The following is a 17,916-nucleotide window of genomic DNA, read 5'->3' on the forward strand; positions in this document are numbered from 1 at the left end:
TAGTTTTTTTCACAGCAGTTCTGGTCCCTAATAGGGCTATTTTGAGTCCAGAGCTGTAAAATAGGTCTTTTGATTTTTGCATGTATTTCCACGCTATTGGGAAATGTCTGCCAATGAGTCATGTATTATTAGGTTGACATGCAGCTTTCTGTCCTCTATGAAATGAAGATGTCGTCGATCCCACTATTAGTGCTTGTGTGTCATTTGATATTGCTGACTGTGGGGTGCCAGGAGTGACATGATCAATCAGTGTCCTTTTTAGGCCCACAACCAGGGTGACTGAAGGACAGCGCATGGGCATTCGCCTGAGAAATGACAACATGTACAGAACAGAGAGAAATGCATCAGAAAGCCCTTGGAAGCCTTACACAGTCATTTATTCAATGAGTTTCAGACTGTTTATCAGATACATTGGAATACAAAAATAAAACTGTCACTCTGCCAAGAGCTCCCCATGTATGGTCAAGGGCATTCTGTGTCCATTTACTCAAAGGGAAATCAACATCTCCCTGTTTTTACAATACTTTCTTGCGTCCTGTTGTGTCAGAGACCACTTGAATCCGCCAGGAACATTCTTGGCATGGCATTTGTTGAATGTAATATATACATGACTGCACAACTTTGCTTGTTTTGTGTATCTTTACCTCAGTAACTGGTTGGCTCTAAACAGCAATTCTTTGGATCATTGCCTAGCATGGTTTGCAGTCATCTGCCCATGTCCTGGTCACTATGGCACTTGGACAGTATCTCTGTTCTCTGTTTCTGGGTGGAGAGGGTGTTTAGCAATACAGATCATTTGGAGTTGTACTGTGCTAATACAGTTCAGAGCTCCTAATGCCTTGAATTCTGTCCACATTCCAGCCTGTGTATTGTGGTTAGGGTTAAACATAAAAGACTGCCTGGTGGAGTGCCATTCAACATAGTTTCCATGTAGGACTGTTCGTTGTAGGATCATGATATCTCAGCAACTCAGAGATGCAGAACACTTAAAGGGAAACCTCAGGAAACATCTTTTTGGGTCCAAATGCTTAATAGGGACAAAACTATCAAAATTGGCCCAGTATTGAGTTAGAATGCTATAACTGGCAACTGCAAAATGGCTATACAATATAATCCCATGGGACAGGCATCTGCCTCAAAGTAAACCGCTTTTTTCCCTCCACTGACAAGATCATAATGTAATCATCAGTGTCTGACTACATGGAAAGGATACCTACAGAGACAGACCTGTCTGTTTACCTCAATAACTGTAAATAAAGTGTTAGAAAGGACTGTAGAACAGGTCATTTTCTACAGAAACTTAAACCACAGAAAGTGTAAAGTCATTTATTTTCCAGTTTCTTTAAAGTTACAGGTTTGTCCTCTGTAGGGATATTTTCCATGTTGTCAGACACTTAAAAAAAACTGACATGGATGCTTGCCCCATGGGATTCCATTGTATAGCCATTTCGCGTTTGCCAGTGATAGCATCCAACTCAATACCAGACTGATTTCTATCGTTAAAGGTTTGGACCCAAAAAGATCTAAAAATAGGGCCAAGGTTGAAGAATCGCAAAGTTTCCCTTTAAAAGGACTGTTGTCACATATATATGTCACATTCTTTCCTTGTATATTTATATGTAATTTATGATTGTATGTATTTATATGTCATTTATTGATTGTATGTATTGTGCATCTACTATGTGGGCCTTGAGCCTGTAATAAAGTCTATATATATATATAAAGTTTCAGACAACCATGCCAAGTTGAAGTACCAAGCTGGACTGACAATGAGTGCCTTGATCCGTCAGTGTCAATCTTCCACCCACAGTCAGAGTTGAGATGAGAGCAAAACGTTCACAGTTGATTTACTGCCAAAACAGACACAGACTGCTTGGAACATCACTGAAAGTCGGAGCAGTAAAGGATGGAGAAAGGATTAGTAGCACAGAGCACATCATTAGGAGTGATGCAGCCATTCACTGGAACCATGGGAATGGGACATCTATAGACAAAGTTTAGTTCTTTATGTCAAATGAGTTTTTAAAGCTTTGAAGCACATGATAGAAAGAAAGAGCGCATGAAACGGTGATTGTGAGAACACCACATAGGGAGTTTCTGATGGCTTTTCCTTAAAAGTCAAAAGACGAACAATAATGATGTTTCTTCCTACTGTGAACACCCTCAAAACTACTCCTGAAAGATACTTCATCATCACTATTAATGCTGCATATTTTACTGACATCAATAAATGTAATACATTTGAATAGTTTTGATATTTGAATAGATGTTTGATGTTTCTTATACACAACACAATACATGGCTACAGCAGCCTCATGAACATACAAAAAAAATGCTTGTGTTATTGTGTAAGTTAGGAAACAGTTTTTGCAGTCTAAATCTACTTACTCAAAATAATAAAGTAATGCTTTGAATGGTACAAAAAAATGACCATTAGCTGGCTCAAACACTTCACACGCAGAAAGTGTGCAATTTCCTTATGACCAGAGGGTGGCGCTGCCTCTACACTACAGCACACCACACCACTCCAAGAGATCACAATGACAAAAGTACAGTGAAATAATCTTTATTATTTGGTAAGAATAAGACACTTTACAGGAAATAACTCACTAAATATAATCTTAAAATAGTTGGCTGTACTAGAGAGGAAATTATACTATACAAAGTACAAGTTATAAATGCATATACTTTAATAATTGCTGAATTATTTACTGCATCCAATATCTGCACATTAAAAATATAAAATAGTACGAAAAGGGTAAATACATACAGAAAAACATTAAAACGTTACTATTGCTTTTACTTGTTCTCCTGAGGAGGTCAGTCCGTCATTCCTGACATGGCCTGATACAGGCAGAGAAGGGACACAGATACTGCATGGACTCAATCCCAATCTCCCTCTGTGGCCTCAGACATACAAAGAGTTGCATAATAGGCAGAGCGGTATATTTGTCCAGCAACTATGACTTCTACCAGGTGGCTAAAAATGATGAAAGGATATGACTCAGTGCCAAGACAAACATCCTTCAGTCATCTATTGCTAGCATGCGACTGCACACTGGGCAGTTTTTTATCTTCACAAATTGGAGTAGACGTGGTCCATATCAAATTCTCATATGACAGATGTGTAATTATGCACTGCTCATTACACATTGTGCATTCTTCATGTAATTCTAAGCACATTATGGGAATTGCTAGGTTCAGCAATGGATCATTTTGAGTGTAGTTCAGTTTACGTGTAGTCCAAGATCAATGGATCATTTTGAGTGCAGTTCAGCTGTAGTCCAAGATTACTGGCCCTAACAACGTTTGCAATCAAATGGATCTTGCACTCAGTGAGAGTATATTTAGCAGCAAATATGTGGAAGAATTCCTGGCATCCAATTAGGCCAAACATCTTCTCCCTACTGAATATGAGGAAGTCTGTTTCCAAGTCGTGGAGTACCCTGTAAACAGAGGATCACACACATGCACAAGGGTCCTGCTTTATACTGATGTTCTAATTCACAGTCAACAGTATTGACAGGTGTGCCTGATGATGAATGTGCATAATACCCTACCGGAGTTTGACCCTTGGAGAAGTTAACATGGGCGTACAGCAGCATGGCAATGTCTTTATGTCCGGCCTCCAGAGCTATGGATAGGGCGGTGCTTTCGTCCTAAATTTAGGCCAATCATTCAAAATCCCACAGTCATGCATCCAATGCTTACACACACACACACACACACACACACACAAATCATTCAAAATCCCACAGACATGCATCCATGAGCACACACACACACACAAATCATTCAAAATCCCACAGACATGCATCCATGCACACACACACACACACACACACAAATATCATTCAAAATCCCACAGACATGCATCCATGCACACACACACACACACACACACACACACACACACACACACACACACACACACACACACACACACACACACACACACACACACACACACACACACACACACACACACACACACACACACACACACACACAAATATCATTCAAAATCCCACAGACATGCATCCATGCACACACACACACACACACACACACACACATTAGTTATTTACAAACAAAGAGAGAACTAGTACTGACTGGATGACTGGTCACTTACATTGTCACTCAAAGTGGCATCACAGCCAGGCTGAGCCAGCAACAACTTCACAATATCAGCATGGCCGTGTTCGCTAGAACACATCAGTGCCGTCGACCCCTCGTCATCCTGAATGTTGACCTCGGACCCTGAGGTCAGCAGGGCTCTGACCATATCCATGCGGCCATGACTGACTGCCAGCATCAAAGCCGTCTGACCCGCCTGATGCATACACAAACAAGTGAGAAATGAATGGCTTTGCATTAGTGGCAGTTGCATTCACAGATATTAGCACCTGTGAGGTAACACTATCTATGCAGGCTTTGTAGGAGTACTGGCTCCATAAGAGTTTGTATGAGAATAATCAAGTAGCATCTGGTGTTGAGAGTCCAGCTGTTCCGTCTCCGTCTCACCTGGCTGGCCTTGGCATTGACGTCTCCCTTGCAGAAGAGCACCTCTACTACGCCCATGTCCTCCTTTGTCTCCACGGCAGCCAGGGCAGCTAGCATGATGGGTGTATAACCAGCTTTGTTCTGCTGGTCCACATTGCACACGTCTAGCAGGAGAGATGAGACCAAGTCAATGCCATCAATGGCCAAAATCTACCTCAGAGTGGAACACAAAACTCTCGCCACTGACAGCTTCAACTTCAGGGACAAACACTAAAACACTAGAACACAAACACTAAAACTACTGACTCCTTTTTTTTTTTAAACACTCAATATCTCTCTCCCTCTTCCTCCCCAAAGCAGTATTTCCGAGCAGCATACCAGCATCCAGCAGTTTCTTGACCACATTAAAGTTGGAGTGCGAGACACTGTAATGCAGGGCCGTGTTGCCGTTTCCGTCGGCCATATTTGCCACGTGACTCAGCACCATTGGGGACACGCGGTGCGCAGCACACAGGAAGTCCCCCACAGTTCCTGCCTGCGCTGCCTTCTGACTGGACACACGGAACCACTCCTGCTGCAGACTGTTCAAGCAGGAGCGCTATAAAGGAAACACACCAACACAGTTGGCTATTTGAAGTCTATCATTTCCAAACAAAACCAACCAGCATGCAATAGTGCATTCAGAGGCCATACGTAGACACACCCCATCATTTCACACTGGCAGAAAAGGTTTCACATATTCAGTATTTACATATCCATTTTTACCCATGAAACATCAACACCAAGAAAGGGTACAAATTAATCTGCATCCTTTAACCTCACAGACAGTCTGGACAGATTTTCTTATGCGAAAGAGAAGGAGCACAAAGGCAGGGTTGATGCTGAGACAAACATTCAACTGTGTAATTTCTCTATGAAAAAAAAAAACTAAGCAATTTGAACTTATAATAGAAGCCATTTCATAATTATAGGCTAGAACTAAACGCGGGTAAACATAGCACACAATGCAAGCTCTTTTTCACTGAGGCCCTATCTGAAATGCTGGGTTGCCTGGGTGGTTTGGAGATGTACAAAACCAGTTGCCACAAAAACATTTCACTCCCTCACTTTGCCTCCGTCTTAGTCTCCAAAAAGAACGAATGGCTTTAACCACTGCAACTGATAATGAGCTGGGAGCTCAGCATTGTATGTAGCCGTCTGCAAAATACTGCCCAATCAAAAACTTGCCAAATGAATGTATCTAGTTAAGCGTAGACGTCCTAGACATTTGTCAAACTGGAGGAGAAGCAGAGAGGGTATGTGTCAGAAATCCTCCCTGCTGGAATGTAAAAGCGCCTAGAAGAAAATTAGAGGCACATTCACATTCCAAGGAAGGGGAAGTATAAAAGGAGTCACCAAAAAGAAAAAAAGAATTCAGCCATTTCCTCCGAGTCAGACTAAGGTCTGGCACATGGACGCCATCCAAAACCATAATGGTTTCAGGAAGATCAAAATGAATTATAAATAAAAAAATATTCAAAGTTTTTTTTTTTTTTTTTTTTTTTTACACATGGCCACAGTAATCTGTTAGCCTGCAGTGATCAATCAAATTGAGTGAGTAGGGAAACAAACATCAGTAGAAGAGCTCTGCCTCTTAAATGGATGATCTCACTCAACACATTTTCTTAAACACTCACATTTACCATTTCATTTACAGGCTCATGAGTTTCTTGCTAACACATCATACATACTAAATGTCCCATATACATGTGTAATACAGCATACACATACACAGAAATAATGCATAATTCTAAATCAGATACATTCGCCCAAAGCCTGCCATCAAGCCTGCCTAGCATATGCCTCATCAGTCCCAAGCACAACCTGAGCTGAATAGAAACGAACAGATATAGCCGTAGAATGTCAAACAAATAGCAAAGTCCACTTAAACCTTACATGAAAAACACTACGTGAACACACATACTCTGCCCCACATTAGGGCTGAACAATTAATTGCATTTGCGATTTAATCGCGATATGACAAAACGCAATTCTAACCGCAACAATTTTTTTTTTCTTAAGATGATACATTTTGCACAGTGTTTAAAAAGTGCATGCCTTGTGTTTATTCTTACAATGACTTTGTTTAAATTACTTAAATGCACAGTGGCAAAGCCACCGATTTGTTGTTCTTGAGCAGTTAAATAAACTGAGCAGTTAAATAAAAATTTTAATTGTGGGAAATAATATTTTACACTAAATGTATCTAATATTGTGTTGGTCATATTGAAATCATTCATTACGATTTGTTGGGAAAAATAATTAGGATAAAATAAAAAAAAAATCGCATATTAAATCGCAATCACAATATTGGGGGGAAAAATCGCAATTACATTATTTCCCTAAATCGTTCAGCCCTACTCCACATACAGTGCCCTCCACAATTATTGGCACCCCTAGTGAATATGAGCAAAACAGGCTATAGAAAAATATGTCTTTGCTGTTTATCCTCTTGGTCTTTCACTCAAAATATTCACAAAAATCTTACCTTTTCATTGAAGTAAAATTATTGAACGAAAAAAAAACTGTTGACCTTAAATAAATATTTTTCCCCAAAACATGTGTGCCACAATTATTGGCACCCCTAGAAAAATCTTATAATTAAAATATAACTGAAGTATATTTCCAGTCATGTTTTACATTTTTAAGTTCACCTGTTTGATAAGGAACTCTTAAGAGGTCAACCATGACTTCCTGTTCCACTGGCGTACAAATATGAGGTGACACAGGCCAAATTCCATTAGTCATTCATCACTATGGGAAAGACCCAAGAACACAGTGACGATGTGCGACGGAAAGTTGTGGAGCTGCACAAATCAAGAAATGGACACAAGAAAATCTCTAAAGAGTTGAAAATACCCATTTCCACTATCATGGAAATAATTAAGAAGTTTAAAGCGACAGGAGATGTTAAGAATCAGCCTGGAAGAGGACGTGTGTGTACATTGACCCCACGCACCGTGAGGAGGATGGTTCGACTGGCAAAATAATCTCTAAGGATCACAGCTGGAGAATTGTAGAGGTGAGTTGAGTCTTGGGGTCAGAAAGTCTCCAAAACTACCATCAGACGCCACCTACATCACCACAAGTTGTTTTGGAGGGTTGCCAGAAAAAAGCCTCTGCTGTCAATCAACTACAAACTAAAGCGCCTACAGTTTGCCAAATGTAAGTCAGACTTTCAATGGGGCGAGTTATATGGTCAGATGAGACCAAAATAAAGCTTTTTGGCAACAAACATCAAAGGTGGGTTTGGCGTAGACAGAAAGATAGCCATACAGAAAAGACCCCCATACCCAATGTGAAGTATGGTGGCGGATCTTTGATGTTGTGGGGCTGTTTTTCTTCCAAAGGCCCTGGACATCTTGTTAGGATACATGGTATCATGGACTCCATCAAATACCAGCAGATATTAAATGAAAACCTAACAGCCCCCTCCAGTAAGCTTAAAATGGGCTGTGGTTGGACCTTCCAGCAGGTCAATGATCCGAAGCACACCTCAAAATCAACATAAAAATGGTTCACCGACCGCAGAATACAGGTTTTGCCATGGCCATCACAGTCCCCCTACCTAAATCCCATAGAAAATCTGTGGGATGAGCTGAAGCCGAGTCTACAAACGTTGACCTCAGAATCTGAAGGATCTGGAGAGATACTGTATGTAGGAATGGTCTCAGATCCCGTGCCATGTGTTCACCAACCTCATCACGCATTATAGGAAAAGACTCAGAGCTGTTATCTTGGCAAAGGGAGGCTGCACAAAACATTAAATTAAGGGGTGCCAATAATTGTGGCACACATGTTTTGGGGAAAAATATTTATTTAATGTCAACAGTTTTTTTTTCTTTCAATAGTTTTACTTCAATGAAAAGGTACGATTTTTGTGAATATTTTGAGTGAAAGACCAAGAGGATAAACAGCAAAGACATATTTTTTTATAGCCTGTTTTGCTCATATTCACTAGGGGTGCCAATAATTGTGGAGGGCACTGTACATATATACATGCACGCACTTAAATGCGCCCACACACGGAGATCTGTGATACTCACCAACTCCCTGCTGGATAAAGTTTTCCCATCACACAGATGTGCCTTTAGTGTGTGACATGCTGACACGGCCTTGTCACTCAACTCATACCTGTATATACACCAAATGTATTTAAATAGGTTGTATTTTGCATCAAATTGGAACAAAACAATATATAATACTGTGCTATTTCACAGATTGTATAAAACACACAGACGTGAATAGACATGAGCAACTGTGTACATGGTTGGAGCGAACAGACACCATATCGAAATCTTATCCATGTGGACAGTCTTTCAACATCACACTACTGGGCTTAAAATCAGCAGAGCGGTGACCTGCTTTATTCATGTCTTTAGCATTCCTGTCCGCCCATAAATAATGAATTAACTTCTAGCTGCAGTGCATTTCTATGAGGGGGATTAGAGCTGCTGACGCTAGAACTAATCCTTTCACCAGTTACAGCATCACATAAAATCAAGTCTCACCCTGAGCAGGTCAACGCCAGTAGTGCTGCGGATTGGAGTTGTTAACATTAAAGTATTTGTGCTGACAAAATGGCCACCTAAGGACATTGTCCTCCATAAACTGCTAATGTTTTTTTTCGATTAGTTTTGAATAAAAAATAATTTAGTACTTTAATATCAGTATGGAATTAACACTGGACATCAGGCAATGTTTATCAAACCATTTTGCTTTACGGAGAGGTTTGTGTCTGAGCTGTGGCCATTTGCAGTGCTGAGGGTTGTGTCTGAGCTGTGGCTATAGTGTGTCTGTGCTGGTTTGCCTACCGTTCCCTCCTCTCCAGCTTCCCTGGGTTCTTCTTTTCCTCGGCCACATATCGGCTCCCTCTCCACGCTGACATGGCAGGAGGTTCCACTGCTCCATCGGAGTCACTGCCCTCTGAGCAGGAGTCCTCACTCATGGCCATACTCTCCAGCCTGCTCCACACAACACAACTACATCACATTACAGGATGCCCTTTGGAGTGTACAAGAAACACAGTACAGGGGATCGAGTTGCACAGGAGAAACATCCCTGGCGCCCATAGTCTGTGGTAAATGTGTGAGCGGGTAGAAAAAGATATCAGAAAAGAATAAATCAAATGTTTACAGATTAAAGGATGTTTCTATATGACCCATCAATACATATGCATAATTGTATTTGGCAGATGTTTTGGTACAAATCCTTCATAGCATGAGCTTATTTCTCAACAAGATTTAACTATTTATAGCCTATATATTATTTATATGAATCTGATATAAGAGTGTGGGCCTGGTTCTTTGTTAAGCAAAGGAACGTCTCATCGGCATACTGGGGATCACATTTTGATCCCATGAGAAGAATAAATGGTCTGGGGCCGGATGAACAGCAAACTCACCCTGCGGGCTTCAGCTTCAACTTCTTCCTGCTATCCTGGCAACCCTGGGGGCCATCTTTCCTCTTAATGATAGGCTTCAGTGACAGAGCATCACTGGGTGGACCTGGGGGATGTATTGCCCAGAGTAGTTCTCATTAAGTCAGTTCTTTTGTCAGTCCCTCATTTACAAACTTCATAATCAGTGTTACTTATACCTCTTTCATGGAAAGAAAAATCAGAGCGTTATATGCATGCTTCCACAATGTGTCAAAAAGCTGTACAACACAAATCTAGTTCTGCTCCTTAGCTGTGAAACACAAATACCAATCTAGGATGTTCTGAGCCAACATAACACACCTGGTTGAGAATCTATGCACCGACTGAAAAGTGCTCAGTATAGTTTTCTAGTGCCGTTTTCCTTGTTGTTCTAAAGTCAGTGGGATGGGTCAGATTTCAGTCTGTGAGTGCCAGAAACCACAGCAACAGAGGAAAATCAAGCCATCCAAAACCAAACACCATCCCAAATATTCTAAGTGTAGGTCTCAGACAGCCAGCACTTAAACCAGAAGATGCTATTTCCACCCCTTTGCAGAGAAGAAACCAGAGGAGGTGCCTGCAGAAGTACACTTCCAATGACTGTTTTTGTTTGTCTTTCCTCATCTATAGAGGAGAAAAGTTGTTTCTGTCCTTTTTCTCCACCTCTCCTTGCTTTTAATAGGGAAAAATGTGTCTAGATGTCTGTCTGTCTTGCAATGTATGCGTGTATAAAAGAGACAAACAACCAACCAAGAAGGTCAGAGGACTTCTTTCCCCCCATAGAGTTCTTCTTCCGGCCCGGGGACTTCTCTGTGGTTTCAGAGGATGGGCAGGACCCAGAACCTGAGAAGTTGCAGAAGGAAATACTGAGAAGGACCACAAGCCTCATGTCTCCCATAGCTATGTAATCAGAAACTAAAGGTAAAAAAGGAAACTACATCAGACAGGGGCAGAAGACACTGCCTGGGACCTTCTTAAGATTGAACCACATAACCACCCATTTTTAGATATTTATTCATTTTTGAGTGTGCAGTATATTCAATATTTTGTACCTTTGTGCTGTGACTGAAGCTCCTCTGTGCCCACCTGCCGCACTACCGAGTCCAGGCAGGAGAGGGTGCTAGCTAGCTGGGTACTGATGGAGGTAAAGTGAGCCTGTGGCTGGGCTATCACCTCACCCAGCTCACTGTGGCTCTCCGTCAGCAGGCTCTGCTGCTCCTTCAGCAGTCTCTGCATGCGCTCGATGTAATGATCCAAGCCTGGCTCCAACACTGCTGATGGCTGCGGCTGCGGGGGGGTGCGTGTCACCTGCACAAACGTCTGCCAGTGTCCCGATGCATCCCGGAGCCTTCCCTCTCCCACCCCAATGCTCCTGGTCTTAGCGGGGTCTGGGAGGTGAGACGGACCACATGCAATATTCCTGGTTCTTAAGCCCACCAAAAAGTTCTCGTGGACATTAGCAAGCCCCACCCCTGCGTCCCGAGTTGTTATTTTCGCAGCAGAGGAACTATGAGGAAGATTACCCATGTCCCTTGGTACTGACGTTCCCACACCGATAGAGCGCATTTTCACCGCTGCCTCCATGTCTTTAACCTTACCCTCACCTATGGCAACCGTTCTGGTGAGGTTGGTCATGGTGTTGGTGTGTTTTTCCTTAGTCATGTTCAGGGAGGTGTTGGTGCTGGACTCTATAACAAAGGCCATTGCGGTGCTAGTGAAACGAGACACCGTGTCAACTGCGGTGTTGGTGCGCTGGGATGCCGTGCACGGAGTCACCATAATGCCCAGATCTACACCTTTGGCTGCTTCAGTGAGTGTCCCGCGAGACACCAGGGTCTTCAGCGCCGTCACGGTCACGTCCACTGTGCAGTCGCCACACCCAACGGTCCGCTGCTCAACTTTCCTGATCCGCTGGCTAAGGGTTTCCATCGTCTCCTCCGTAAGGACTCCAGCCTCGCGGACACTCATCTCTGAACTCACGCTCTGACTGCACATGGAAACCCGATCCCCAACACACTTCTCACACGTCTCCACCTTCTCCAATACTACCCAGTGATCCATAGGTGTGTCGTGACCTGTGGCCACACACCGTGTCTCTGGTCTGCATGACACACCCACAGTGATGCCCCAGCCCTCTTTCTGCACTTGCTCTCCTGTGGAGGCGTCCCGCATGTTAGGGTGGTTTCCCACCCCCAGACTGCGTGTTTGAGCTCTGGTCTGAGACCCAGCATTGTGGGTCAAGGGTTGGGCCGTGGAGCTCTTGTCGAAGCGATTCCTGGCTCCCGCATTTCGAAGCTCATTCCTTAGACGGCCCATCTCCTTCTGCAAAGCCATGTCTTTCAGCTCGGCCTCCAAGCGCTGCACTTTATCTCTCAGGACGTGGATAGTGTGCTGTTGGGATTCCAGTTCTGCCTCTGCTGATGACGCTCCAAGCATGGACTCAGACACTCCCACTGCGGTGGACCTGGTCTCAAGCTTCACCTCTGTGGCCACGTCTTTGGTGACCTTCTTAGAGCTCCGATGGAGGATGACAATTTCGTCTACTGGCAAGTCATCGCCAACAGCCACAGACCTGTGCCCTCTGGCGTGGGATGCTTTTGTGGCCGACCGATGTTGTGTTTCTACACGAGCGTCTTTGATTTTTTTCTCCAGAGCTTGCATTTCCGCTGTGAGTTGGCTGAACTCCTTCAGACCACTGGTGGCGAGGGTTTTCAAAATCTCTTCATTGTCTCCGGTGGTCTCTGCCTTCCGTTCTCTCCTCAGATGGGAGCGCTGCTGTTCTGCAGAGCCTGTGCTGTGTGCTCGTCTCCGAAACACCGCCTCCATCTCCGTGTCCTCACCTTTCAGATTCTTCACCTGAGCGGTCAGCTGCCTCTTCTCCTCCTGGAGGACGGACATCTTGACCTGCAGAACAGGAATGGCCTTCACTTGCTCCTCCAGTTCCTTCAATCTCTTAAGGGCCACCATCATCTGATCACGCACCATTTGCAGATGGAGGGGGCTCACACCAGTCACTGGGGTGGCCCTGCCAGAGCTCAGTGGACTGTGCCTCAGGGACCCTCCTGTTGTGCTCCCCAGAGAAGACATCCCCTGCCCAGCTTGGTCAGCAACGCTCAGCCTAGCACTACCAGCTTGCAGGCTCTGATTCAGAGCTTTCCAGCTGGTGTACGGGGAGAGGGAGCCGCTGGAACCAAGGCCCCCGAAGCTGGAAAGCCTGCGCCTAGGATGAGGCTCAGGAGCAGCCGCTGAGAGGGAGGCCTTCTCCTGCTCCAGGCGCCTTCGGGTCTCCAGCAAGGTGCGTTCCACGTGGGGGTTAGACCTGGGGAGAGCAGGGGAGCGTGCCGCAGTAGGGGGCTTACCCTCCAGAGCTCTGTGAGAAGCAACGGGCGGCTGAGAGGCTTCATTGCCCCCGGCTGGGATGAGGGAAGGGGAGGAGTGGGAAGGAGGGAGTGGGGGCCTTCGACGACTCATAAAAGATGAGGATGAGGATGAGGAGGAGAAAGAAGCTCGGCGAGCTTCATCGCTGCTCACAGATGACAGAGACTCAGACGAGGTCCACTGGGCGGGGCCCAGTCTGTCTTGAGGTTCTGAAATGGGATTGGCCGCCCTGAGGCGCCTTTGAAGGCTGAGCCGATGAATACTGTTAGCCCTTTCAATACTGTCCACGTACTGAAAAAAGTCCAAATCAACCTGGTAACCATATGGTGTCTCCACACAATACGGACCACTACTGTGCTTAGTGCTGACTGCAGACTCTGTGTTATCTGAGTGGAAACACACAAAAAAATGAATTTCAGTAATGTTTTTTTCATGTTAAACTGCTGACATAAGCTGAGTGATCATGGCATGTCACACATTAAGTGTTCATAAAAGCTGTTAATTCAACAGCTAAAGTCAGATACAGTGTAATGATTTCCTTGAGCAAACTGCATGCAGTCTATGAGAATCCCAAGCACCCCACATAGACGTCTCAGATCAAAACAAGATTTGAAGGGAGGCAATAAAAATGGCATGTTTCAAGGAGGAAAGAGGGGATTTGGGGGTTTTAAGATTTTTGAGTCAAGATTGAAATGCCCCTGTGATTCTCAGAAATACAAAAGATAATTATCAATATTCCAAATACAGATAACATTCAGACTAATATATAATTTTCGCCTGAAATAATTAAGCTATGTTACGGAATACAAAAATTGCATTCCACATGCCAAATATACCCTCTGTCCAAACAACTTACACCAATGCCATCTTTTGTTAGTGAGCGTGAGACATTGAGACAAAGCTGAGAAGTGTATAAACTTTTTTTACCTCATGGATTTGATGCAAATCATAACCTACAGTAGCATCCTTAGTTCATCCCAGGCATTCAACTTTTCCACCCTCTTCTGCTCTTTTCACTTTCTTCCTCTCGTCTGCACACTAACAGTGCCACTTCGTCTCTCCCCAAACATGGAGAAAAAAAGTCACCAACAGAGTGGATTTAACCAACCCAACACAGTCAGCGATTGGCTGCCAGTGCCCTCCAATCACAGCACACTTCCCACTCTCCTCGTCAAGCAACCCCCTAAAAGACTACCCTTAGCTGAGACAGATGGATGATCCTACCAGTGATAGCCTTTAGAAGCGCAGCAGAGTATATGAGTTCTAAATCCAGTAGAGTGCAGTGTGGAGGTCAGGTGTTTAAAGAAAGAGAACTAGAGCAGAGAGCGAGGGCATCCCACCTGGGCCATTGGGGTAAACATATGTGCTGTGAGCCATGGGGAAAACTGAGACGAATCATCCACAGCTCATCTCATCTTCACAACAACCTGAGAAATGGACAAAAATAAGAGAGGGATTTAGTCAGAGGCCCTTTGATTGTATTCTATGCACATTCCCAACACTGGGTGATTTGAAACAGGTATAGTCAGCTACAGCTCACACATCAAGCAGAGACTAGAATTAAGAGTCAGGCTTAGATTAGCACTTAATTAAAATCATGACAGACTCACACATAGAACTCTGCCTCTTTCATGTTTGGTACACACAGTAGATACACATACTATGTGCCCTGATCCTATGTAGTGCTGCACTGCAGGTCTTGGGACGGTCTGTCCTCATACCCTGGGAACTCAAGGGAACATCCTGATGATGAGTCAAAGGATATTTGAACCGCACTCTATGCAACAGCAAAGCTAAAAATCTTGGCAGCTGGACAAGGCTGGAGAAAGCGGGACAGTAAATGTGGAAACTTACAAGTCAGTATAAGTGGTTGGATAACGTGATCCCAACCTCCTTATTTAAACTAGCCATATACACAAGCTAGCTAGTAATTGCAGAGTAAAAACATAAATGCAAAAACACATTTAACATAGCAACAGCTAGTAAATTATATGGACCAATCTATGTGCCTTTTCTGGACAGGCAAAAAATACTTTGGTTGAGTCTCTTCGGCTGGTCAGGAAGTGTCTCTATGCGTGGAATTTCATTTGGTCTAGCAGAGAGTGAACCCTCTGCTCTGCAAAACACAAAACAATGTGGCCACAAACCAGAGCTATTTCAAACCCCTCCTCTCTCTCTCGACTGAATGAACCACTCACTCTCTGAGCTGAAGTTGTCTCAACTGTTCTGTGTAGTAATGCAATAGTAATGTATAGTAATCAAATCTTTATCAAATCATTCTTTAATCAATACTTTTTCTGGTTGAGTTACAGAAGACGGTGCGATAGGAAAGAGGAATTTCAGTGTTTTATGTACCTCAATCCATATTCACATTATACATACTTCAATTCACCTACCTTCAATTATATACTGAGACTAAACCAGACTGAAGATCATGCTGGATGGCAAGGCATAGTCTCAGATGCTAGTTGCCTGATTGACAATGTAAATAATTGACCCACAAAGAGGACTAACCAAAGGACACCAGAAGCACATCTAGCAAAAGCACATCGTCCCATAATTAAACAGTTGTTTATGTTGCTTCTACTGTAATCCAAGGATTTCCCCTTTAGATAGCACACAATGCACATGAGCACACCACACACAGAGAAGACAGGTCTCACCAGGGCTACCCTGACCTTTTTGAGCTGCTTCTGAATAAAGTCAGCTTTAAGCATGTGCCTGAACCCCAAACAAGAACAAACAATTAGAGGGTTCAAAGACAGAGACAGAACATAGTTCATGGGGTAATATAGCTATTACCATACACTTTGCAGCCAACAAGAATATCTAATCACTCACGTCTGACCCTATAGTAAAATCCAGAAACAGTATTAGAACTCTGTCCATTCCTTTCTTCCTTCCTTTCTTTGGATTCCCTCCCTGAAACACCTCCAGTCACATCATTGAAAAGGTCCACACAGAAACTCTGTAACCAAGGTGAGCCCTTGTCTTCCCCAAAGAGTGACATCAGAAACCTGAGAGAGACTTTCTGTGGGGGGCTTTGTCCAGGCCAAGGGACTCAACGGACAGCAACGTGCATGCGCATTCGGACGTGGGTGCACTGGTGTCACAATAGGCAGAGTACAGGCAAGCATGCAAGAGAGTGACAGCACACGCATTGCTGAACAGAAGAGAACTCCTGTCAACTGCATATTCGCCAGAGATCATTTTCTAACAAAAACCAACATCCAACTTTAATTGCATTTTCTAAAGACCCTCATAGCACATACGATGACAGATAGGTTCAATATTTTACCCAGACCTGCTTAAAAATCTTTACAACTCTCAGAAGGGTCAATACACAGTGATGACTATTTTAGTTGTTGGCATAACCTAACTTTTTATACTGAGGAGATCAACATGCTCTGGGTTATTTAGAGGCCATTTGTCCCAAGTGGTTCAAAGTCAAACAGGACAAAAACAAGGCTTGTTTTTTGTTCATGTTGCTCATTCAGTAAGTCCTGGTGAGTACAAAACAAATTCTTAAGGCCAAATGTCTTACTTAAATCCACAAAATCCTGCATTCTGCACTTGAATAGCCCTGAAATCCTCCCCTTGTGCTTTGATCAATAAGCTAAGCTCCCCCTGGTACAACCAGGTCCACTGTGCGGTCTGTGGATTACACACTGCACCTGTGGGGCCTGGCACCATAAATTGAGATACATCAAGACCGCTTATTTAATGTCATGTAAAGCTTGTCAGTAAAATGTACGTGATCAGTAAATGTATCTTTTAAGTATATCAACATTTGGTCATTTTCAAACTAGCGCTAATTTCAGGGGGGACGATGAAAACACGTGCAACTAGTGAACAGGCAAACGACCAACATTAACCCACAAGATGGTTTTACAAGTTTCTTAACATATGCAAAAGCCACATTAGTTGTGCATTCGTAATAGAGAATGATGGACATTAACATCCTTCAATCAATTATATATAATTTGGCAACTTGATACGTAAAAAAATACTGAAGGAAATTAACATATTGATTCGTGATGAAGTGGAACTTGAATCTGGTCTGGTGATTCTCAAGCAGGAGGTAGTTTACTGCAGAAGCATTTATCAGTACGGAGTCCGCAATCATCATTAGGAAAACTCGATTGAGAAATTCGGTTACTCAGTACTTTGAAAAGGTTTACCTTGCACGAACGTCTCTATTTCCTTTATCCACATACGTCTCTTCGCATCAAACCACACATCTACCTTGGGGAAACTCCAACAACAGCCCTTGACTTCCCAGTTTGCGTGTACGAAGCCATTCAAGCAAAGGACGCACAAAGGTACACCACCAAGGTACTCTGCGTAATGACGCATAAGCGTCAGGTATTTGCGTAGTCTCTTCAGAAAGCTCTAAAACATTAATGAATGCATTTCAACTCACTTCAGCACTTGGTGAAAAAAAAAAACACATCAGCGACCAGCAATTGAAAATGGCTTTTTATGGTCTAAATAATTTCAGTTCGGGGCCCATAACTGATTACCATATTCGTTACCTCACACAGACATTATTCAGCATGCTATATTTTGTTATAATC

General features: G+C 43.3%; 1 protein-coding gene across 4 annotated transcripts; it reads right to left on the reverse strand.

Moving 5' to 3' along the window:
- Positions 1 to 2,550: 2,550 nt before the first annotated feature.
- Positions 2,551 to 17,850, reverse strand: kank1b (KN motif and ankyrin repeat domains 1b). 4 transcript variants are annotated; one of them, XM_031577853.2, is made up of 13 exons: positions 17,521 to 17,850; positions 14,950 to 15,061; positions 14,680 to 14,766; positions 11,014 to 13,725; positions 10,712 to 10,804; positions 9,947 to 10,049; positions 9,357 to 9,506; positions 8,589 to 8,676; positions 4,882 to 5,101; positions 4,525 to 4,667; positions 4,133 to 4,333; positions 3,561 to 3,659; positions 2,551 to 3,446 (listed from the first exon to the last, which is right to left on the reverse strand). In XM_031577853.2, the coding sequence occupies exons 3-13, from the start codon at positions 14,714 to 14,716 to the stop codon at positions 3,405 to 3,407; spliced, it is 3,888 nt and encodes a 1,295-aa protein (XP_031433713.1). In that variant the 5' UTR covers positions 14,717 to 14,766; positions 14,950 to 15,061; positions 17,521 to 17,850; the 3' UTR covers positions 2,551 to 3,404. The 4 variants fall into 4 exon arrangements, with proteins under 4 accessions (XP_031433713.1, XP_031433715.1, XP_031433714.1 ...); XM_031577855.2 differs by having other exon boundaries at positions 14,950 to 15,068; XM_031577854.2 differs by lacking the exon at positions 14,950 to 15,061.
- Between the last annotated feature and the right edge of the window lie 66 nt (positions 17,851 to 17,916).

The sequence above is a fragment of the Clupea harengus genome, chromosome 12, assembly GCF_900700415.2.
Source record: "Clupea harengus chromosome 12, Ch_v2.0.2, whole genome shotgun sequence".
In the NCBI taxonomy this organism is placed as follows: Eukaryota; Metazoa; Chordata; class Actinopteri; order Clupeiformes; family Clupeidae; genus Clupea; species Clupea harengus.

Coding starts and splice junctions, on each gene's coding strand:
- kank1b (XM_031577854.2), bottom strand. CDS start 14,716: ATGGCTCACAGCACATATGTTTACCCCAATGGCCCAG. Junction 10,805..11,013: donor GCTTCAGTCACAGCACAAAG/GTACAAAATATT, acceptor GCAACTTCTCAG/GTTCTGGGTCCTGCCCATCC. Junction 5,102..8,588: donor CTTTATCCAGCAGGGAGTTG/GTGAGTATCACA, acceptor TTTCCTTTATAG/CGCTCCTGCTTGAACAGTCT.